Genomic DNA, 22,886 nt, shown 5'->3' with positions numbered 1-22,886 from the left:
AGGTTGAATTAAACTTTTGGGTTCATTTTTTTTATCGGAGGGATGAATTAAAGGTTTTTGAATTAAAGGTTTTGGGCCCATTTAGTTCCCAAAAATTTTCGTGCGCTACAATAACTTCGAACATTTAACCACTAATTAGGAGTGTTAAATGTGAATAACTGTTAAAACTCATTCCACAACCCCGGGCAAAATCACGAGACGAATCTAATGAACCTAATTATGCAATGATTAGACAATGCCGTGCTACAGTAATCAATCTGTAATGATGGATTAATTAGGCTTAATAGATTCGTCTCGTGATTTTCCATCCATCTGTGTAATTAGATTTACAATTAGATCATATTTAGTCCTTCTAATTTTCGGTTGAAAATTACCACAGTATTTTTTCCCAAAAATTTTGGAAACTAAACGCGCCCTAAAAAAGCCCTCCTATCTTCCGGCCCCAACTGTTCTGTTCCTTATTCTTTTCCGGCCTTATTCTTTTGCCTATTTTTTTCCTCCGGCGCTTGCCTTCGACTTTTTCGGTTTTTCCCCTCCACTCTCTCGCCCTTTCTTTCCTAGCCGCGACCGCGAGCCGGCGACGCCAGAACGAGCGCTTTGCCAGGTCATCTTTCCTCGCCTCACTCTCCTCCCTCTGTTTAACATTTTCCCTTCTCCCGGACTCTCTCCTCCCTTGCTCTTCCTTCCCTGGCGGCGACGACTGGGCGAGCGGCGGCGCCATTTGTCGCGTCTTCGCCCAGCCCTTTGCCGGCGACGAGCACCCACCAGGTATGCCCGCCCCTTCTCTTTCCTTCTGCTGTGCGAAACGGAGCACCCCAAACCCTAACAAAACTATTTGTATTCGGATCTGAATCCAGTTACAATATATTACCTACTAACTTCGATTTCATTTCCAAGGTGTACATGTGTACACCCATGTCCTATGCTGGGTCCGCCCCTAGTTAAATATGCCCTTTAGAGTTCTAGCAAAGAAGCAAATGCTTTAATTATGCGCTGTCCAAACTTTACTCGCCACAGTATTTCAATCACTTTGCCTTCAAGTTTCATAATAATCTTTTCAGAACCAATATACTGTGTTTCCTCAGATCACCTGGGGCCACCATACTCATCTGTACTACTATTTGCAAATAATGAATTATTATTTTATTGCATATGAGGTACTATCGATTCCTTGTAAAAAAATATATTATTTGGATCAATATGTGTAATGATATACTTATCTTACAGGAACCCCAATAAGTTTACTGCTTCCATCAAGGGAGGACCTGCCTGTCTCCGAGAACTTAATTACTCCTGATCTTCTGTGGCACAAGCATCATCTGAGAAAATGCCATCAGTTTATCTTTACATCCCTAATATTATCGGTATTTTTCTGTTCCCAAACCCATCTTTTATTGATTTGTATTCTTTTTGTCTTATTTATATCCCAAAGTAACTGGATAATACCATTAATGGCTTGTGCAACTGGGAACATTGCCTATTTTCTGTCATTGATTTCATACTTCATTCTTGTTCTAGTATCTATATTAGAAGCACCATCTGTATCGTAGTTTTGTTCCACTTTGTTGCCCTAGAATAGCAACACAAAAGAAACCAGAAATTTAATAGTGTATATACTTCAACCAACAAGGCAATCTGTGACTTAAAATTAAGGAATTGTCATTGTACAGGGTATTTCAGGATCATCATAAATTTTATAGCTTTTGCTGTTTGCTATTCCAACAAGACACTCTTTGCTATCCTTTACTTCATCAGGTGAGTCTTTTAGATTTATATGCAGACCACTTGTGTTCAATATGCTATGCAAATGATTTATGTATAATTGTATATGGTTCTGACATCCTTGCAAACATCTCAGTTTTGTCCTAGATGGCGTGGATGGTTGGTTTGCTCGGAAGTTTAATCAAGGTAACAGTTCATATTCCCCTTGTTTTGAAATCATGTAGCTTGTCCATGTGTAAAGAAGGTTAATTTCTGACTTCTTTGCTACGATGAAATCTCATTGCACGGTATGCTTAAGAACTTTCAAATGGTTATTATGCTGAAACAGTGGTCTCAGCTAAAATCTCCTTATTCCTGTTATTTTTCCTGGTGTATAAGCTATCTGGTAAGTTATGAAATTATCTGATTAGTTTATCTCATTGTATGAATCAGCATCAACATTTGGAGCTGTGTTGGACATGGTTACAGATAGGTACTTCTTGAATAAATCTTTGAACTCTGGATATGCAGTGTGAATAGTTTCACAACTCACATTGCTCTTCTTCAGGGTTAGCACTGCTTGCTTGTTGGCCCTTCTCTCCCAATTTTACAGGTATTGAAAGCAGAATTGCTTGTATTGATTTGTCTTGAATATCAATACCGGTTAAACATTCTAATTGCTAACATTTTTACAGGCCTGGCTTAGTCTTCTTGATACTGCTTGGGTTGGATATCACAAGCCACTGGTTTCAAATGTACAGGTCAGTTTTCCCTACCATTTTGTTCAGTTCTTGCAAGTTTCCAGTTTGTCTTTCCAGTCAGCACCTAATCCTGTTCTTAAGGTAATCGAGGGAACATAATAAATTTGACTACCAATTGCATCTTCAATAATTGTCCAATGCTTTTATGATGCATGTGTTATGTGCTGCTCATTTGTTCCTGAGTTTCTTATGTTCAACTTTGTTAGTTGCTAACTATGTAATGACATATTTTCTGTACTAGTTCTTTCTTGTCAGGTAAGACTAGCCACAAGGATGTAAAGCACACAGGCAATTGGCTTCTGAAATTATATTACGGGTACAGGCCGTTCATGGCCTTCTGTTGTGTTTCTTGTGAGGTATGTGGTTTTTCATACATCACGCTATCTGCAAGGTCTATGATCTTGCTATGCAGTTTCAGTTCATGCAAATGTTGAGAACTTGACAGTTGAATGTTGTGTTGTGGACTTGGCAATATCTGTACAGTCAGCACATCCAGCAAGTTTATACACAGCTAACAAAATGATCTTAGTATGTTTCACCCTCTAACCTATTTCTTTTGCCTAATTTTACAGGTTTTGTATATTATCCTCTTTCTCTTTGCTGATGTGAAGTCGACAAGCTTGCTTAGTGTAAGATGGCATCATTTCTATATTTGCCCTTTTCAGTTGACATCTGAACCGTATAGCATATGACATTTCTGTATCAACATTTTAACAGGTATGCAGAGGTATCCTGAATCAAAGCCCCCTCATTGTCTTGGTGTTTGTTTCCACTTTAATTGGCTGGGCAGTGAAACAACTTACCAATATCATTCAGGTACTCACACTTGAATTTTCCTGCAATCCCTTACTATTTGCACATTTGCATTAGCTGGAAAAACTGTGGCATTACAAGACAAGAGATGTATAGATAGATAATAGGTGAAAAAAGGGGTACTGATGATTCAGTATTTGTACCTACAGTGTAGTCAGGTGTTCCATGACTAATCTTTGCCATACTGTCACATGTCGTCATTCCAAATTTTAGGTCTGTATGGCGCTAGAACGGTTGCATATTCTACCTAGTTATAAAGTGCGATTGGTTAGTGAATTCAATAAGAAGCTCAAAATTCTGACATCCATGAATTTTCCTGTGTACAGATGAAAACTGCTGCAGACGCATGTGTCGTGTATGATCTGAAGCGCAGCAAGTAAAGCATGAAGGCACCGGTTTTGTTCAGTTTGTGTTGATATTATCCAAGGAAAATTCCCGTGAGGCTTGTACACCATTTCATACATACAGTGGCTACTTCTTGTGTGCCTTGACATCTTTCTGACTATGCCTATCTGTTGGGAAGAGACGGCAACTTGCTGTGGGAAGAACATGAAGAAAACAGAGGAGACAAACGTTTTACGGAGAAAGTATAGGCTGTTAAGTTGTTTGTCAGTGTTTGTTCACTATATAGTTGGATGCAGAGCATGACCTTTGTTAGCTGGAGTGGCCTATGAGTATCTGAACCATGTTTACAAGCTGCATTTTTCAGAGTCCAGGAATATATGAAGTTTTAGAATTGCAAAATTTATGGTTATCTTGGTTAGCATGCACTATCAGATAGGCACCTGATTTTTTTTTGGTTATCTTGCCTGTATTCCTTACAATTATCAGATTTTTTTGGTTATCTTGCCTTGCATTCCTTACAAGTATTGTTTCGTCAAGTTTTGCTGATAAAAATTCGCTTTTTTATGTGATCTTCTTAAGTTCATTCCAAAGGGTAAAACATCTATGGGAAGTCACATGACTGAATCTGACTGAGATTGCGAATACGAGTTTGTGGCAACGTTGTTGATTCGAAGGAGAACTCCATTTCTACGGTGCAGCGAGGCTGAGGGCGGTAAAGAGAAGAAAAAAAAACATTCACCAATTGTGCCTTTCAAAAAGAAAAAAAAACATTCACCGACTGTGGGCGCGGTAAAAACAGCTCGCGGCCCATGAAGAATTTTACCCCGATGTTTAACACTTCAAACGATACATGCGAGTGGCAGTGCTGAAACACTGGTGGTTGCAATGTGAAACCGTGAATTCCCCTGGGCGGCCGTGCAAAGAAATGGACGGCTGGGTTACGAACAGCTAATGCTACTTCCAGCCATTGGCGTTTCTGGTTCCAACGTGAGTTGAGTTCAGCTGCCACGAGACCTAAATGACGCCCCAAAAAAGCCGAGATTTTTCACTTGGACCAGGAAGAATTGCTGATATTTCTTCACTCGCCTCCAGGAGCTAGGAGCCAGGACTGGGCGGCTGGGCTTCTTGGCTACTGCAAGTCTCCCTGCAACTCCGTCTATGTGGGCTCATCTCTTCCTTATCGACCGACGCTGTGGCCGCCGAGCCGCCCACGTCGCTCGTCCCCCAACCCCACCCCCGACCTCTCTCCTTCGGCGAGACAATCCCCACGCAACCGCGCACCGGGAGCCTGAACAAGCGGAGGGGGAGAAAAATCTGCACCCCGTACGCCTCGCCAGTGTGCTCGCCTACTTATACACTCCGCTCGCTCCCCCCATCCCCTAGTTCCTCGGCTTCCCCTCTCCCCCCCCCCTTCTCCAGGCCCCGGCTCCGGTCCACACACACAGGTGCGCGCGCGTCTTCGATTCCGCGATTCCGTGTGCGTTTGCGTGATTGATTCTAGCACCGGGTTGGAGTTCTCAAGCTGCTTTTATCTTGCTTGATTTTTGGGTTGGGAGCGTACTCTGGAGCATCTTTTTTTGGCTAGAGGGAGAACCGGAGAAGTAGGAGTGTCAGTCTGTCGTGCTAAACTAGGATCCACCTGTAGGATACGTTTTTTTTTTCAAAGCTTGTTCTGTTGAGTTAGCTTGTCGACTTTCAAGGAGAAGGCCTGACGGTTTACTGTATATGGATGATCATACTTTAGTAGGCTCTAGGCTGATGATTGTACCTGCTTGCAGACTTGCAGTTGAGCAAGGGACAGAATGGTTCGGGCACTTGTAGTTCATGTAATTACTAGTCGCTCTTGAATAGAAACTCCTTTTATGAATAATATTCCGTGTTTACTTACTCCGAAGCATTCTACATCCTGAGATCTTCCATATACCCGTTTGCAATTCCATTGGGACTTAAAAAATTGTACCCGTGATTGTTTCAGTCAAATTGAATTAGAACTGATGATATAGAACAGTAAACTAAGCTCCTGAACACCCAATCCCCCACCCCTTTTATTCTTTTACTTTGCAGCAACTGTTATTTTCTCTTGTTGACGTGGTGTCCGTCCATTTTTCAGTGAGCAAAGATGGTGCCACCATCTCTGAGCCTTGCTGCAAAGGCGGTGGTTCCCTTCTCAGTACTTGCTTCAAGCGGCGTTACGCAAAGGCCGGTGTCAGTGACTGCTTCCTTGGAGCACAAGACCAGTGATGGCAGAAGGAAGTTCCTTAAACTTGCGCTTGGGAACCTTGGAGTTGGGCTGCCCACCCTGTTGGGTGCTAAGAAAGCTCTCGCTGATGAGCAGGGTGTCTCTTCCTCAAGGATGTCTTACTCGAGGTTCCTTGAGTATCTTGACAAGGACAGAGTGAAGAAGGTTGATTTGTTTGAGAATGGGACAATTGCTATCGTGGAGGCCATCTCTCCTGAGCTCGGCAATCGTGTGCAGAGAGTCCGTGTGCAGCTTCCAGGTCTAAGCCAGGAGCTTCTTCAGAAGTTGAGGGAAAAGAACATTGATTTTGCCGCACACAGCAACCAGGAGGACTCTGGTTCCCTTCTGTTTAACCTTATTGGAAATTTGGCATTCCCCCTTATCCTCATTGGTGGTCTATTTTTGCTATCAAGAAGGGCACAAGGTGGCCTTGGCGGACCAAATGGTCCTGGCTTTCCCCTTGGTTTTGGTCAATCTAGGGCCAAGTTTCAGATGGAACCCAACACTGGTGTTACATTTGATGATGTTGCTGGCGTCGATGAAGCAAAGCAAGACTTCATGGAAGTGGTCGAGTTCTTGAAGAAGCCTGAAAGGTTCACTGCTGTTGGTGCTCGCATTCCTAAAGGTGTTCTTCTTGTTGGTCCACCTGGAACTGGTAAAACTTTGCTTGCCAAGGCAATTGCTGGAGAGGCTGGTGTGCCATTTTTCTCAATTTCGGGCTCTGAGTTTGTGGAGATGTTTGTTGGTGTTGGTGCTTCCCGAGTTCGTGATCTTTTCAAGAAGGCCAAGGAGAATGCTCCTTGCATAGTGTTTGTTGATGAAATTGATGCTGTTGGTAGGCAAAGAGGTACAGGTATTGGTGGCGGAAATGATGAAAGGGAGCAGACACTCAACCAACTGTTGACTGAGATGGATGGTTTTGAGGGAAACACTGGAATTATTGTTATTGCTGCCACTAACCGAGCTGACATCTTGGATTCTGCTTTACTTAGGCCTGGACGCTTTGACAGACAGGTTAGTTTTTTATTATCTGGAATTTTGGCTGTTAACATTTGTTTGGATTCTATCTGTCAAAACATTCCAGTCCTAACACAGTTAAGTGAGTGCTTGTTCCTGTTAAAGTCGTTATGTTTGATCATGATTTATTTTTCTATCTTAGTGAAGTTGTCAACTGCATGCTTGCAAAAATTAAGTCTAACCATTTTATAGCCAAAAGTTCAACACCCATATTGTTTCCTTCATAGATTATTAAGCTGATCACCTCCACCTAGTTCCTCTTAGGTTCGTCTAGTTTTTTTTCTTTTTACTAAGCTGATCGCCTGGTCCATTTAGTTCAGAGCTTGAGTCATCTTTCATTCACTACCTGAAAACTATCTAGATCTTAACTTGAAATTTGTTACCCAGGTGTCTGTCGATGTTCCCGATGTGCGTGGAAGGACAGAGATTTTGAAAGTGCACGGTGGCAACAAGAAGTTTGATCCTGATGTTTCTCTTGATGTCATAGCAATGAGAACACCTGGGTTCAGTGGAGCAGACTTGGCAAACCTTCTGAATGAAGCAGCCATACTGGCAGGCCGACGTGGGAAAACAGCAATTTCTTCAAAAGAGATTGACGATTCAATTGACAGAATAGTGGCTGGCATGGAAGGAACTGTGATGACAGATGGGAAGAGCAAAAGTCTTGTTGCTTACCATGAAGTTGGGCATGCGATTTGCGGGTAAGAGATGCCATTTTCTTTGAATTTTTCTCTTTGCGGATCTTTTCTCCTTTATCTTAAGCATTGGATCGGAATTGAGTTACTTTAGGTTGGTGGGTTTCTTAGATAACCTGTTGTGCATTTGAAATATCTCAATTACTCTAGGTACTCCCTCTATATTGTAAAGGAAGTCGTTTTGAGTTTGTCTTGAGTCAAACATTTTAAACTTTGACTATAAATAAATTCTTTTGGGTTGAGTTTGAAAATATGAAAGCAATGTAAGTAGATTCATCTTGAAATGTAGTTTCGTAAAAGTATATATTGAATATATTTTATATTTTTTTAGCAAAAAGATAATTGTCAAAGTTGTTTTTGGATACCGAGTCGATGTCCAAAACGTCTTCCTTTACAATATGGAGGGAGTATATATGTGTTCTAATGTGGTTTGTAAAGCTGGCTAGCTAAATTTCTTGTCTTAAATGATCTAGTAATTAGATGGACGACAGGGCAGTTATTTTGGTGTTGGAATAGAGTACAACTTCTACTTGTTATATAACTCATGGCATGTCCCTTTGGTGTATGTACTAAGTGGTTCCTTTTCTGTTTCTGTTTTTGTCCTCTGAGAAGCATATGGTAGGTTTGAGTTATTTGTGTGCCTTTTTTCTGTTATTTTTTTGGTAAACGTTCCATGTCAAATTTCTCTGAAATCTCATTCATTTATGAAAATCTCTTTGCAGAACTTTGACACCTGGCCATGATCCTGTCCAAAAGGTTACCTTAGTTCCAAGGGGTCAAGCTCGTGGTCTTACATGGTTTATCCCGATGGATGACTCAACGCTGATCTCCAGGCAGCAACTCTTTGCCAGAATTGTTGGTGGCCTTGGTGGTAGAGCTGCTGAGGAGGTCATATTTGGAGAGCCTGAGGTGACAACGGGAGCTGCTGGTGACTTGCAGCAAATTACCGGTTTAGCCAAACAGGTATGCTCCCTTTATATTGCACTATTGCAGCCTTAGCAACATAAACTGGAAATAGTAAGCAAGAACTTTGCAATTCCTTCTGAAACTTTTGTAGATTCTGACTGATATCTGCAAATGAATTATAAGAAAACCACACTGCAAATTCACATGCTAGGGCCTACTAAAATTGACAGAAAACTGTGGACCACTTGTCTCAACTATTGACTTAATCTTTGTTGGTGACTGTACTGAGATCATAATGTTTACGCAGATGGTCGTAACTTTCGGTATGTCAGAGATCGGCCCATGGTCTCTGATGGAGGGTGGAGCACAGAGTGGGGATGTCATCATGAGAATGATGGCAAGGAACTCCATGTCGGAGAAGCTCGCGGAGGACATCGATGCGGCTGTGAAGAGGTTTTCCGATGAGGCCTATGAGATCGCTTTGAGCCACATTAGGAACAACAGGGAGGCAATTGACAAGATCGTTGAGGTGCTCATTGAGAAGGAGACATTGAACGGAGATGAGTTCCGGGCAATTCTTTCCGAGTTTGTGGAGATCCCTGTCAAGAACCGGGTTCCTCCAGCCACACCGGCGGCAGCTCTCCCTGCCTAAATTCTTAGTTTTGCAGGGGAAATTTGTTGTTATAAGATGTTCATATTTTGGATTCTTGGTGTACACTAACTCTACTTCACCAGCCGGATTTTTGGTACACTACATGTAACTTACACATGGTGAATTATAGTAACTGTAATTAGCTTAAGGCTCCTGGCAACATTTTAAATTCTACTAGCTTCTAGTCGTGCGAAATCGCTTGCTAACTTGCTCGTTGAACGAGACAATTCCATGGTTCGTGCTACATGAACATGTGATAAAACTATGCTTGAACTAAGAACTAGCTTCATTTTATTGATGAAACAGACTCAGCATTGGATCCGCAAATTGCCACGTTTTTTTAACAACAATTCTACCTAGCAGACTTGCAACTGCGCTTACAATGATTGCATTGCTAAATTTGCATCTGGTTTCGGTCATCCTAACTCCTAAAGCCTCACCGGCTGAACCCAAAATTGAGGCTGCTTTCTTCACAAGTTTCTATGGAATGATGCTTTCCAACAACATGCTTAGATCATGTTATGAAACTGACCTCACCAATAGCTCATTCTGGACAAAAAAAGCCAAGAAAGGGGAATAAAGCACACAAGTAAAACTAAAACGGTCTCCAACGCATCACAATTCAAAAAGATGACAGTCCGGCCACACCTGTCAGGCCCTGTTTAGTTCCCAAAATTTTTTCCTACAGTACCCGTCACATCAAATCTTCGGACATATGCATGGAGCATTAAATACAGTTGAAAAAAATAAATAACTACACAGTTCAATTGGAAATGACAGATAAATTTTTTAAGCCTAATTAGTCCATAATTGGACATTAATTACCTAATAACAACAAATGTGCTACGGTACCCGAACCCAAAAAATTTCATGAACTAAACACAGCCTCCTTAGTGTCTTTAGTACAAAAAATTGTAAAAAGCACAGGTGCGCCAGACCCAGAAGTACAAAAATGAGGGACCTATATGTATATCGGAGCAATAATACGTACTCCGGTCAGGGTTAACCGAACCGTCGGTAACCGGTCCGGTTTGACCGGTTACCGGTCAAACCGGTCCGGACCGGTTCCGGTTCGGTCCGGTATGAAACCGGTCCAAATTCAAAATTTAAATTTAAATTCAAAAAAATAAAAAATTCCCAAAAAATTCCTAAAAATATTTCAAGGTGCAAAGAATCTAATGGTGTCAAATTTTCTCAAAAATTCGTTTATTTAGTATGGTTTGCGGAATTTATAAGTTAAATAAAAAAAATGTGCATACGAAAGTATACAAATACAATGTAAAAGTAGTATAAAAAAGAGTTGGAGGGTTCATTTAGGCTAAAATATGTTGTACAAACATTTATTTAGTATACTTTGTGGGCATTTGAATTTAAACAAAAAAAGAAAAAATTTGAATTTGACCGGTTACCAGTCAAACCGGCCGGTTATCATCCAAACCGACCGGTATACCGGCCAAACCGGCCGGTATACCGGTCTAACCGACCGGTATACCGGTAGGAACCGGTTGAACGGGAAAGTTTGAATTCAAATTTGAATTCCACCGGTTCCGACCAGTAACCGGTCAAACCGGACCGGTATACCGGAACCGGAGGCCGGCGGTTACCGGTCACCGGTCGGATACGTTAACCCTGACTCCGGTACAAATATCCCCTCCTCGTTCCAAGACCAGACCGGAAGTCCGGAACAAGGCTCCAGGCCCCACCACAGCGGCCACTCCTCCCCATTCCCGACCAACCAGGCCGCTCCACCATGGCGTCCGCCTCCGCCTCGCCGCGCACCACGCGGGAGCTCATGGACGCCCTCACCGCGCACCTCTCCCTATACCACGCCGCCGCGAACCCTAGCCCCGCCTCCTCCTCCACCTCCTCGTCGCCGCGCGCCGCGATCCTCCGGTGGCTCGCGTCCCTCTCCCCCGCCGCGCGCGCCGCGGCCGCCACCTCCCTCCTCGGCCCCGCCGCGGCCGCAGCGCTGCTCTCCATGCTCCGCCGCCTCCGCCTTCGGGGACACTCCTCCTTCTTCGTCCTCCACTCGTCCCCGTCCTCCTCCGCGCGCGGGGCCGAGGAGCCCACCGTCCTCTCGCGGCTCTCGCGCGGCCTCCTCGCCCGCGCCGCCGCAGGCTCCCGGGCGCACGCGCTCCTCTTCGCCAACCTCCTAATCTTCCCCTCCTCCCCCGCGACTTCGCGGTGCCCCGACGCGATCACCGTCGCCGAGGCATTCCTCGCCGACCTCGACGGCTTTGTCGCAGCCATGGACGAGATCTCCGGCGGGAGGTTCCTATGCTCCGGGGAAGGGGAGGTGGACCTGACCGCGCTCGCGTGCCAGGATTTCCCGGAGCTGCCCTGGCTGAATGCGAAGGGGTACTACGTGACCGAGGAGTTTGTGGCCAACAGGTTGGAGATCGCGCTGCGGATGTCTTGGGCGGCGGCAGGGGGAGGTGGAGTTGGAGGCAGGAAGGCGGCGAGAGTTGGGAAGGGTGTGAAGGAGAAGGCTGGGCTCGCTGCAAACGCGTTCTGGAGGGAGAAGGGATATGTCGATTGGTGGATGAGGCTGGAGCCTCGGATGAGAGCAAGGATCATGGGGGCATTCTTTGGAAAAGGTGCAGTGGCCCTGGTAATGTGCTTTCTACTCTGCATTTTTGAAGTAATTTACAGTCATGGATTTCAAATACCACGGGGTTGGATTTCTTAGTTGCATGCCTTGTTCGCATTAGTGAACTCCAGATTTTACAAACATTTCTGCAATTTCCTTAGAATTTTTTTGGGTATGATTTTAATTCAAGTGAAATCATGGTTTGAGATAAAATATCTTGGTTATTACATGAATCTATTGTCGAACAGTGTTGTCTAATAAAAGGTTATTTAGTTATGATGTGCTTGAGGTAAATAAATGCGATTTAAGTTTATTACGGGTGGTAGATTCCATACTGATGCATTTTGGGTATCTATTGTTGACTTGTTATTGTAAGAAACGTAAAGTGGAAAGGCCGTGGATGGTGATGGAAGAATGGAAATGGTGACAGAAATAACATGGCATACACTAATTTCTAGCCATCTCGTTTCTAAAATCAGTTGAGGGAAAACAAGCCAGCATGCTTAATCATGTAATAGGTCCTTTGAAAGGAAGTGGCAGCAAAAAATATGTGAATAGTATGACAGTACCTGGCTCATAAATATGATGAAAAATAGATTTCACATATATACATTTAATCGTCTTGTTTTAGAAATTGCAAACAGGAGTTAGTTATTCTGTTATGTTTGTGCTGAGCAAAAAGCCCTCTTTTGCTGAAATAGCCACACTAACATGATCCATCTATTTGGCAAAGTTATGTTGCTTTCTGAAATATGCATGCTTTATCTAACTGAATTCTCAGCACAGTCCTAAACGATTAATGAATCCAGGACATCTGTTATATAGTGGAACCAGCACTATCATGCTTTTTCTAAGAAGTTTTAAAAAAAACTGAAGACCACATTGGAAAGTGTTCTTCTCTCTGGCATGTGGTCCAATAAATTCAATTTTGTGGCACTGTGCATGTTTCACTAGTATTTTTGGGAGTGCTTTTATGTAACAGTCACTACAACATGTTTAGCACAAGTTGTCCAATTTTAGTATGATTTTTTTTGTGTGGTACTGGAAATTATCCTCTATTTAGTGTGAATGCCCTCAAATTCCTCGAAGTGAGTTATGTCTTTGTTGAATCTTGATGTGTTTTATGTTAGCCCAACCATGTTGATAAGGAGTAACAAAAGGACAGATCTTTGTCACCACATACAGGGTTGCTTTAATACTGTGATTGGGAGGAGAATCACTACTAAACTTGGTGTGCAATCGTCCTGAGCATGTTGCTATGCCTCGAGCACATCTAATATGGTAATAGTTCAAGTTTGCAGGCTAATGAGATGGTTGAAGGATCAGATATTGCTTGGGACAATTTCTCCTTCTGCTTAGGTGAATCAGGATCATTTGTGGCAGATAAATCTTGTGAATGCACACGACAGTCTTTCTTCAGAAAGAATCGGGATTGTTCCATTGACATTGCAAACATTATGTCTTGTAGCAAGAAGCCTATATTTGCTAAAGAGTTGAAAAGACTGAAACTAGTTGAGGAGATAGTGTGTTTGAAGAACAACATTACTTGCTGTGGTGGTGATGCAATCTTTTTCACTTCATTATCTTTGGCTCCTACTGCTGCTGGTGATATACTTATGAAATTACGAGGGCTCCTTATGGTGGTGTCAACAGAAATCATAAATCTTGAACTTATTGGGGATGGAGATCCAAAAAAGAAAGATGTTGAGAAGATCAGTGGTGGTTCTCGGAAAGGAAAGAAGAAGTCTAACAGCTCAAAAAAGCTAACTGCAGCTGCTAAACCATCCAAGGTATAGTTGTTTTGATGCTCTGCGAGTCTGCTTTGCTATAGTTATGTTTTTGACCGAATCTGATTGCTATAGTATTGCGATAGGCATAGGATATATGCTTCACTGAGTATATGAAGTTGTTACTATTTGACATAAAGACCTTTTTCCAGGATAACGGGTGCAGTAGTTCAGAAAGTCGCAATTGTAGGCCTTTACCCAGCCAGTGCCCTGCATCTGCTGGAGGCACTGCTGATGGATCTGAAGAAACTCCTTGCAAGGAAATTATACCCACAATGAAGGTTGTAAGCTTTATTTCACACAATCTTTTTTTGTTTGCTTGTTAATTAATTCATGACTTATGAGGGACATCCTCTGTATTTTAGGAGCAAACTGCTGGGTTGGATGACTGCAAGAATCATTGTAACAGAAAGAAGAACAAGCGTAAAGGGAAAACAAAACTATCAAATCTGATGAGACCTGAGAGCCCAAGATCTACGAAATTGAAAACAGTAGTTCCCCATATTGGCACAGATGCCACACATAAACCTGGTGAAGAAGTCAATGTCTCACCTCATCACCCATCTTATGTCCATCCTTCCAAGAGTGAGACCTCTGAAGCAGTTAGCTGTTCTGATGCTTCCATTTTATCTAATGGAACAAATGTAATAGCCAGCAGAAAGGCCATGAAACTTGAAAACCCTCCTAAAGTTAGCTCATCAGTTACTATAGAACATTTTCAAAGTGCCAATGAATATGATGACTTCAATATGGATGAACAGGCCTCATCGTATATCAGTCGAAGTGAATCAATGGCTCAGAAATCGTCATGTTTACCTTCAGGAATTAACGTCTCTTCCAATAATCTGCACGGAAGCTCTGTTGTCTCCTTGGTAAGATCTGCTTGGGAAAAAACTGGCTGTGAGGAGAAACATGTAGAACATAAATCTGTAGCAACAAAGGACAAGCTTTTACCTTCTGTTATTCCTGCCAACATGCTTCAAAGTACTATAAGTGACAATGGTGCGGTAATGAAAAATAGTGGCGGTGAATATTATGTATACAACAGGAACCTACTGGGAGGAACATCGTATGAATGGCCCAGTGTAACACCACCTCATTTTGTATCTCCTGAAATGCAACAGCGTCCAGCTGCAGCAGACAGGTTGCATCTTGATGGTTACAAATGGCCAACTCAATTCAACCAACCCTTTCTTTCTGCTAACCATCAGGTGAGGAATCCGCCAATCGATGCTGGATGCAATCAAATGTTACCTTCTCTAGCGGTGCCACTAAGTTTTGATTGGCCTCCTGTTTTTAGAGGTTATGGTAAAAATGCGGCTGTAAGTTATGATCCATTGTATACCCCACAAATGCAATCTTCTGCTTGGTCAGGGTTCCCTGCTCAACTAATGCAAAGAGGGGGTATTTGCAGTGACAGTGACGTTGGGGATGATAATGAAAGCTACTGGTTTTCTGAAGAAGAATCAGATAGCCGTGCACATTCCGGAAGAGATATAAACCAATACTTTGGTGGAGGTGTGATGTATTGGAGTCCTGCAGAACATGCAGGAACGGGCTTTTCCAGGCCACCATCTCTTAGTTCAGATGATAGCGCTTGGGCTTGGCATGAGGCTGATGTTATACGAGTCGTTGATGATGTGGCTAATGGGATTCCATCTACATACGCAAATGGTGTATCATCACCACCCTCCACTCCGTCCTGTTCTCAAAATGAATCTTTTGATCCTGCTGCTCCCTCAATAACAGGGAATGACATCAATAATGAAGCTCTGATCTCTCCATCTTCTATGCAAGAGAGTCCTGAAGATAAATCAACTTCAGTTGCAAAGAGTGTGTCTTGTGGCAGTGAAATAGTTAAGGGAGATACATTGCCATATTCTATGCTGCGGCCAATAGTTGTTCCTATATCACGAAGGTCATCAAGATCTGACATTAAGGCAGGTCATGATCACAGGAGCCCATGTGTACCATCAACAAGGAGGGACATACCTCTTCCAAGAAGACCTCCATCACCAGTAGTACTTAGTGTTCCTCGCGTGCCTCGGCCACCACCTCCTTCACCTGCTGGGGAGTCAAGAAAAAGAGGATTCCCGATTGTTAGATCTGGCAGCTCAAGTCCTCGTCATTGGGGGATGAGAGGTTTATTTTCTGAAGACAAAATATTTCATAGGGCTCAGTTTTGCTTGGATGGTCCTGAAGTTGTATGGCCTTCATGGGGAAACAAGGGAACTTCTTCTGGTACATTGGTGCAATCAATTGAGGATACTGTTTTGCAGGACCACCTTGTTAAGATTTCACAGCTATCTCGTGATCAACATGTAAGGATGTAAATTTCAATCTTCCCTCAGTAGCGAGAATGATCATTTATTCGTCTTTACTTTATTTCTAAAATAAAATTTTGCAGCCAGATGTGGCATTGCCTGTACAGCCACCAGATATGCTAAACGGCTCATCTCACAAGGCATCCCTCTCTTTGATGCACAATGCTCTACATGAAGAAATAGATCAATTCTGTAAGCAGGTATATCCCTTTTTCTTGTGCCTCTGGCATCAATATTCATCTTTGTGTGGTATTGGATCTTTATCTTACTCTGATGCCTAATGAATTGTATGTCATGACTCATGCCTATATTTGTGTCAGTAAAAGCTCCCCTTTTCTAAGCATGTATTGATTCCATTTGTAAAACCTGCAAGGTTGCTGCTGGTAATCTGGTGAGGAGGCCCTATATAAACTGGGCTGTCAAAAGGGTCACACGGTGCTTGCAGGTTCTGTGGCCTCGCTCCCGTACAAATCTATTTGGCTCAAATGCCACTGGTTTGGCTCTTCCAACTAGTGACGTTGATCTTGTAGTTTCTCTTCCCCCTGTCCGAAACCTGGTGAGATGCATGACTGTTAACAGTGTATAACAAGTTAGTTCAAGTGCATCTGTTCTCCATATTATTGTGGATAATAAAGTTATTGTTGCGTTCAGGAACCTATTAAAGAAGCTGGAATTTTGGAAGGCCGGAATGGCATCAAGGAAACATGTCTACAGGTACTTTATTTGGCTTACATATGAACACACAACAGACATGCTTGCATGCTAAGAGGACAGAGAAATTTCCTTTTCTTTTCACATGAACCATCCTTTTCCTTTCAGCATGCAGCAAGGTGTCTTACAAACCAAGACTGGGTTAGGAGTGATTCCCTTAAAACAGTCGAAAACACAGCTGTAAGTGGCTTTCTTTTGCTAGTTTCATTATCTACTTTACTTTCCTCATGCTTACATTATTTGCAGATACCTGTGATCATGCTCGTAGCAGATGTACCTTGTGACACAAATATGTTCAATGAGTATTCTTCAGTACTGGATAGCTCACAAGAATATTCAGTTAATGTGCTTGGAGAACAAGGGAGTCCTCCTCGGTCTGATACCTCTAGTTCAGAAGGCAGCAACATGCTAGTGTCCTCAAAATTGAATAAGGATGATGGTGATATTGTGCAGTCAATTCGTCTTGATATAAGTTTCAAATCGCCATCCCACACAGGACTGCAGACTACTGAGTTGGTAAATCAGAATACTATTGTCTGAATATTCAAAGAAAATATGAGTTCCTCTCTATTATTGTTAGTTCTAACTTTAAGTTTCGTTCAAATATTTTGTTTGGACCTGTTTGATTAGAGTCTGGTAGCTGTCTTGTATTCTAAGAGAAATTTAACTTGTAGCAAACATTATTAGAATCATGTTACTTTTGGAGTTATTTTTGCTTTACAACAGTTAGGTTTTACGTTTTTAGCAGTATGAATGAGCAGCCAGCCAGCTGCTTAGTAGTTGTGGAACTTTTTACATGTTTGCAAGATGGAATTACGAAGCAGTAAGCAGGATTCTCCTGCCTATTTGCTTACCTTCTTATTCATTTATTTATTCTACAGGTACGCCAGTTGACACAGCAATTTCCTGCAGTTGTACCTCTTGCATTGATTCTCAAGAAGTTTTTGGCTGACCGGAGTTTAGACCACCCTTATTCAGGTGGTCTAAGCTCTTACTGTTTGGTATGTAGCTTTTCCAAATAGCTCTGTATTTGCTTCATTGGAAATTTATGGCTATTACAGTATTGCGCTACACAGCTTTTTTTTGTATACATGAATGAGGCTTTATACTTATGCAGACCTATGTAGTCTTTCAAGGTGCTATAAAAATCAAAATTACAAGTTAACGACTAAATACCTTTATGTTTAGTAGATTAATCGTGTTTCTTTTTTTTTACCATGAGTTTATCGATGGTTGGGTTAATTTGTCCGAAACTCTGGATTAACCCTTTTCTAGAGATGATGTTCCAGTTGTACAGATATGAATATTTGTATTGTTTTTAACAGTGGAACACAAGCAGATCACAGTCCAGCAAATTTTTATTTGCTTATATCATTTGATCTTTGGATAGTTCAGTTCAAATTTACTAGCCTGTATTAATTTCCATGTTAGCATACTCTGTTGATCTATGGCATTTTACCTGATCTGTTTTTCCTCTTAACTCATTCGTAATAACGCTTCAATTTTAAATATTATTTGCAGGTGCTATTAATTGTTCGTTTTCTCCAGCATGAGCATCATCTTGGTCGGCCTATCAACCAAGTAAGTTGCGAATCTTGAGCACCCTAGGTGTTTTTGAGTTGCTGCTCTATCTGGGGTCTAGTATTTATATCCTTGTAATCATTTCCATTATGTGTATAATTTGGCAGAATCTGGGCAGCCTTTTGATGGATTTCTTGTACTTTTTTGGGTAAGAACATACCCCTGAACGTTTTGTTTTTAGCAATTATATGGGGCCCAACAATTGCATCAATGTGCCTGAAGCCCTGAATGTTAATAGGGCCTTGTGTATGTTTTCCCTTTCAGAACAGCTACTGTTGTGTATTTTGCATATAATTCGTACTCTTAATGCCAGGAACATATTTGATCCACGCCATATGCGTATTTCCATCCAAGGAAGTGGAATTTATTTGAATCGAGAAAGAGGGCACAGGTTAAGTTCAATGTTACTATTTTACATCGTCTGCTCCTGTCATCTACAATGTTAGTTTTCTGTTTGTAAATATACTTCATTTTGCAGCATTGATCCAATTCACATTGATGATCCACTTTGCCCTGCTAACAATGTGGGCAGGAATTGTTTCCGCATTCACCAATGTATTAAGGTTAGTTATAATTCTCCCTTATTTTATATTCAGACATAAACATATATATGGGTAGGAAACTGCAGGTTGAGAACTGACACCATTTTATCATTTATATGACAGGCTTTTGCAGATGCTTTTGCTGTCCTAGAGAACGAGCTACTGCAGTTCAGTTCAGAATGTAGCATGCCTGCATCATCATTCAATATACTAAAGAAAATAATCCCAAGTATTGATTCTGATGAGTTGTAGCTATAAAAAGAGGTAGGATTCCGCACACTACATTTGGTGTCAGGTTGGAATGACCTGTGCTGCCTTTAGACAAACTGATGGTGGTGATGGCTATGCAGCTGCTTAGAAGGTGAGTGTAGATGGACACTCTATTTCAATCTTAATCATTACCACATATTGACTGATGCACTTTGACATTAAACATGCTACAGCCTCGGTCTGATGAGTTTGCTACCCCCAAATGACGAAGTAGATCTGCAAGATGGTCATATCCAAGTGTGTGAGCACTGGTGTGTTCATGTAACGATGCAAGAAGCCTTGCTCCCTGATCAGACCTCTGATGGAGGTGGATTTGTGTACTCAAGAGCTCGGTGGTGCTGCATACATGGATGGCTGCTCTTGTACCTTTTCTGGAAGAGCTCATTCATGTAACGCTGGGTAAGTGCATATCTCATGCTCATCCATTGATGCTATGATTGTTAGATCATTTCACCTCTCGCCAATGGTATGTTGGTATCTGTTGCCAAGGTACACTATAAGGGATTTTGCCTTTGGGTGACAAACTAAAATTGGGAAACCTCATTTGCTCCCTAGGCCCTCGGTGGTGACAAAAGTATTTTGTAGCAGAAATGAACTCTTCAAAGTATGCCCCGCTGGCCAGACCTGTAAGGTGACAACACACAAAAGGAGCGGAGCAGACCTTTCTGAACATATAAACCTGAATATCACTGGAGATTGCTGGAGCACCGCTTCTACAACCATGTGAAGGCCACATGAACGCTCTGAAGTAAACGGAGCAGCATCAGGGAGGTGCTGGCACGTCTCCAGATTTGCCGTGCCGAGCATTGGTGACTGGGGACGAGATGCTTGTAGGCGGAGGGATGACGAGCTCAGTGCTTTCGATTGTCATGTATTGCTGGTTGCAGCTAGTCTATCTCATGCTTTTGCAACGGCCCAAAATGTGAGCAGTTGCTCCTGTATTGCTGTCCTGGCTTGTAACTGAAGCAAAACACAGTTTTGCTGCATTGTAATGTTTTTTCTAGGGTTAGTAGCAATCGAAAGATTGTAGGACGCGATACGGCTGTAGCGTTGCATCCAGTTCGCACATTGTAAAAACACTGAACGAATGTTGCGAACGTTGTGGAACAATTACAAGAACGAGGGTACATCCAGTCAACTTTTTCAAGAAAAAGAATCGTGGTCAGCTGTTAGATTGTAACGCTACTAGTGCACCTTTGAAATTTGAAACGGGAACGTTTTTTTTAGGGCAACGGGAAAGATTTTGAAGCGAGTGATGAATGAATGGCACCCCAGCCGCTTGAGCTCCGCTGATTAAGAGCAACGGCAATAATTTCGCCCGCTTGCTGGTGAAATAAAGGCCAGCGTGGCACGGCAGCAGTCTCCAGCGTTGTGTAGCAGCACATGCAACCAACCAGCGGAAGCGCAGCCGTGCATGCAGCGAATAGAACCCCACAGTTCGCCCGCTTCAAGCCGGCGTTTCACGAAACGCCCGCCTGTTACTCTCTCTTCTTTTCTCTCTCCACCAACAGGGATTCAGCTGGTTTGCAGCTCATCATAATACTTGCTCTAATTGTTGCGGTTAACGGGCGAGTGCTAACGAATGGTATTCCATCTCCGCCGCATTGACTGATCACCTCTATTGGCCCGTTCGTTTCCAAGTTCCGAGGTCGAATGCTCCGCGTGCCTCTCGTCTCTTCACCCGAGCAGTCGCCGGCGTTAAGTGGAGCACTGTATAAATGATGATCGAGGAGGAGAGCTCGATGCCACTCAAACCCAAACCCAAAGCAGGAGTAGCAAAGCCATCTACCTAGTCCGCCGCTTCCACCACCCTTGCCCAGGCGGCTAGACGAAACGAAACCACTCCCTTGAGTCCTGCAGCCTGCTTCGCCATGGAACATGACCGCACCAACCTCACCGAGGCTCTGCGCTCGGTGCGGCTCCTCAAGATCGATGGCTATTCCGCGACCGCGGCCATGCGCAGTTCGGAATGCGTCAAGTCCAGATGGAACGTCGGCGGCCACGAGTGGGAGGTCCATTTCTATCCTGCGGACTACAAATGTTACTTGACCTGGGTAAGTGCAAAGCTCATCCTTGTCAGTGAACCGGGCGTGGTGATGGCGAACCTAAGCTGCCGGCTTGTAGATCCAAGCCGGAATCGTGATCCTTCTGAAGAGAAGAGTGTGTGCTACGCATTCGGCAGGAACGGGGGAGGACGAACCTCACCTGAAGTTCTCCTGGTGAGGAGAGATGAGGTTCCGTCATCGGGTTATCTCGTGAATGATTCTCTGACCGTGCAATGCACCCTCACCGTGCTCAAGGAACTGGCTACTGTAGTCATCCCGACTGTTACGGAGGCGCCCTTGCCAACCTCCGATTTGCACCGGCACCTTGCGGAGCTCTTGCAGAGCCGGAGGGGAGCAGACGTCACGTTTGTGCTTGACTCCGGCGAGCGCTTTCCTGCCCACAAGAACATCCTTTCTGCAAGGTCGCCTGTCTTCATGGCCGAGTTCTTCGGTCACATGAACGAGAGGAGATCCCAGTCTGTTCGGATCCAGGACATGGAGGCTGCCGTCTTCAAGGCCATGCTCCACTTCATCTACACCGACATGGTTCCGGAGCTTGACGAGGAGCCTGCGGTGGCGGCTATGGCTCAGCGCCTACTCGCAGCAGCTGACAGGTACGCGCGGTTTTACTTTCCAGGACTGGTTATCCCCAATTTCGTTTTAGACTGCAAGTCTGCAAGACTGCAACACCGCGTACGAAATCTAACTCCGAGCAAATTTTGACAGGTACGGGCTCGACAGGCTGAAGCTCATCTGCGAGGGCAAGATCTCCGGCGGCATCGACGTCGACACGGCGGCGACGACGCTGGCTCTGGCGGAGCTGCACAACTGCTCGTTGCTCAAGGCCAAGTGCATCGACTTCATCACCAGGTCGCCGGAAACTTTCGATGCGGTCTTGGTGACGGACGGGTACAGGCATCTAGTGGAGAGTGTTAGACTTAAAATCGGATCATTAGGAGCAGATCGAGGGGTTACTGTGTTTTCTTTGGATGAAGGAGTTGCCGGACACCGCTGGTTCCTCGATGAGGGTCGGTGCTAGGGCAGCGACGCGCAGTGCAGAGATGATGTGGTGACGGTGTCGGCGTGGTGCAGTGTTGGCGGTGTTGTAGTCGACCGCGAGCCAGTTGCGACGACAGCACGGCGCCGGTGGTGCTTCCCGTCGCTGACAACCCCCCTCTCTAGATCGGGTTAGGGTTTGGATAGTGGGAACTGTAGTGGCGGCGAACCCTATGACCTGAGCCTCTAATCCCCACCTTCACTTTATAGGGCTGCGCGACGGGGGCCCACCAGCCTTATCTTGGGCTGGCGTCCCCGATCAGGACGCGAGTCAAGGTTGGCCCGGTCGTTGGACTGGCCCGGTGGAGATCAATACTAACATTCTCCCCTTTGATCTCATCTTTGTACTTTAAAATTTCTCAATTTAAACTTAACTCTTTACTTTCTCTTTAGTTGCTTTGCTATTGGCCTCATCTCATTGCAGATCATTATGATGGTTATTAGTTACCATCAGACTTAACAGCCATAATGTACCTTTTTTTATTGAAATAAGATTTTGTTATCGCCATAAATTAACAGGTTAATTAATGGGCCGCGAGTGAGTTTGGCTTAATGAAGAAATTAAAGGAGGCTTACGAATCGGCTCCTGCGTGAGCGTTTGGGCCATGTGAGCCATGTATCTTTAGATTTAGTTGCATGGAATTAGTCGCGTAGAGATGGCACTCTGCTCCTTTTTTATCTAGTAGATCTAATCTGTTATGGTTAGTTTTTATACTTAAGAATTGGCGTAATATCTGCTAGTTTAGGACTTGCAAACGGGTTGGACGATTCGACGACGTATTAGATGCTTTGCCTTGATCTTAATAGGGATTGATCCGGGAATCGGCTTTTGTTTGTTCTTAGGCCTCTTT

The 22,886-nt window shown here is 43.5% G+C and overlaps 4 protein-coding genes across 11 annotated transcripts; all 4 read left to right on the top strand.

The window, feature by feature from the left end:
• The first annotated feature begins 549 nt into the window (after positions 1-549).
• LOC120671599 (probable CDP-diacylglycerol--inositol 3-phosphatidyltransferase 2) lies at positions 550-4,134 on the top strand. Its single transcript, XM_039951979.1, has 11 exons — positions 550-768; positions 1,228-1,364; positions 1,671-1,755; positions 1,859-1,908; positions 2,155-2,194; positions 2,270-2,314; positions 2,397-2,462; positions 2,704-2,818; positions 3,035-3,091; positions 3,180-3,278; positions 3,602-4,134. The coding sequence occupies exons 2-11, from the start codon at positions 1,328-1,330 to the stop codon at positions 3,653-3,655; spliced, it is 648 nt and encodes a 215-aa protein (XP_039807913.1). The 5' UTR covers positions 550-768; positions 1,228-1,327; the 3' UTR covers positions 3,656-4,134.
• A 645-nt stretch (positions 4,135-4,779) lies between these two features.
• Positions 4,780-9,303, top strand: LOC120671597 (ATP-dependent zinc metalloprotease FTSH 2, chloroplastic-like). Of its 2 annotated transcripts, XM_039951978.1 has the most exons (6): positions 4,904-5,065; positions 5,399-5,446; positions 5,731-6,873; positions 7,264-7,577; positions 8,294-8,534; positions 8,785-9,303. In XM_039951978.1, exons 3-6 carry the CDS (start codon positions 5,740-5,742, stop codon positions 9,127-9,129), a joined length of 2,034 nt encoding a protein of 677 aa, XP_039807912.1. In that variant the 5' UTR covers positions 4,904-5,065; positions 5,399-5,446; positions 5,731-5,739; the 3' UTR covers positions 9,130-9,303. The 2 variants fall into 2 exon arrangements, with proteins under 2 accessions (XP_039807911.1, XP_039807912.1); XM_039951977.1 differs by lacking the exon at positions 5,399-5,446 and having other exon boundaries at positions 4,780-5,065.
• A 1,527-nt stretch (positions 9,304-10,830) lies between these two features.
• On the top strand, positions 10,831-20,087 carry LOC120671596. 7 transcript variants are annotated; one of them, XM_039951972.1, is made up of 18 exons: positions 10,844-11,740; positions 13,021-13,509; positions 13,659-13,787; positions 13,872-14,717; positions 14,859-15,827; positions 15,914-16,030; positions 16,204-16,386; positions 16,482-16,544; positions 16,650-16,721; positions 16,788-17,057; positions 17,423-17,542; positions 18,063-18,122; positions 18,230-18,270; positions 18,436-18,513; positions 18,601-18,685; positions 18,788-19,025; positions 19,108-19,333; positions 19,490-20,087. In XM_039951972.1, exons 1-16 carry the CDS (start codon positions 10,880-10,882, stop codon positions 18,914-18,916), a joined length of 4,512 nt encoding a protein of 1,503 aa, XP_039807906.1. In that variant the 5' UTR covers positions 10,844-10,879; the 3' UTR covers positions 18,917-19,025; positions 19,108-19,333; positions 19,490-20,087. The 7 variants fall into 7 exon arrangements, with proteins under 7 accessions (XP_039807904.1, XP_039807907.1, XP_039807906.1 ...); XM_039951970.1 differs by having other exon boundaries at positions 10,831-11,740; positions 13,872-15,827; positions 19,490-20,086; XM_039951971.1 differs by having other exon boundaries at positions 13,872-15,827; positions 19,523-20,087.
• A 631-nt stretch (positions 20,088-20,718) lies between these two features.
• Positions 20,719-22,193, top strand: LOC120671381 (BTB/POZ and MATH domain-containing protein 1-like). The gene is made up of 2 exons (XM_039951682.1): positions 20,719-21,593; positions 21,706-22,193. Exons 1-2 carry the CDS (start codon positions 20,806-20,808, stop codon positions 22,016-22,018), a joined length of 1,101 nt encoding a protein of 366 aa, XP_039807616.1. The 5' UTR covers positions 20,719-20,805; the 3' UTR covers positions 22,019-22,193.
• Positions 22,194-22,886: the final 693 nt, after the last annotated feature.

Source organism: Panicum virgatum, chromosome 4N (genome assembly GCF_016808335.1).
Source record: "Panicum virgatum strain AP13 chromosome 4N, P.virgatum_v5, whole genome shotgun sequence".
Lineage (NCBI taxonomy): Eukaryota > Viridiplantae > Streptophyta > Magnoliopsida > Poales > Poaceae > Panicum > Panicum virgatum.
The sequence above is the reverse complement of the archived record's forward strand: the minus strand, read 5'-3'. Positions and strand labels throughout refer to the sequence as shown.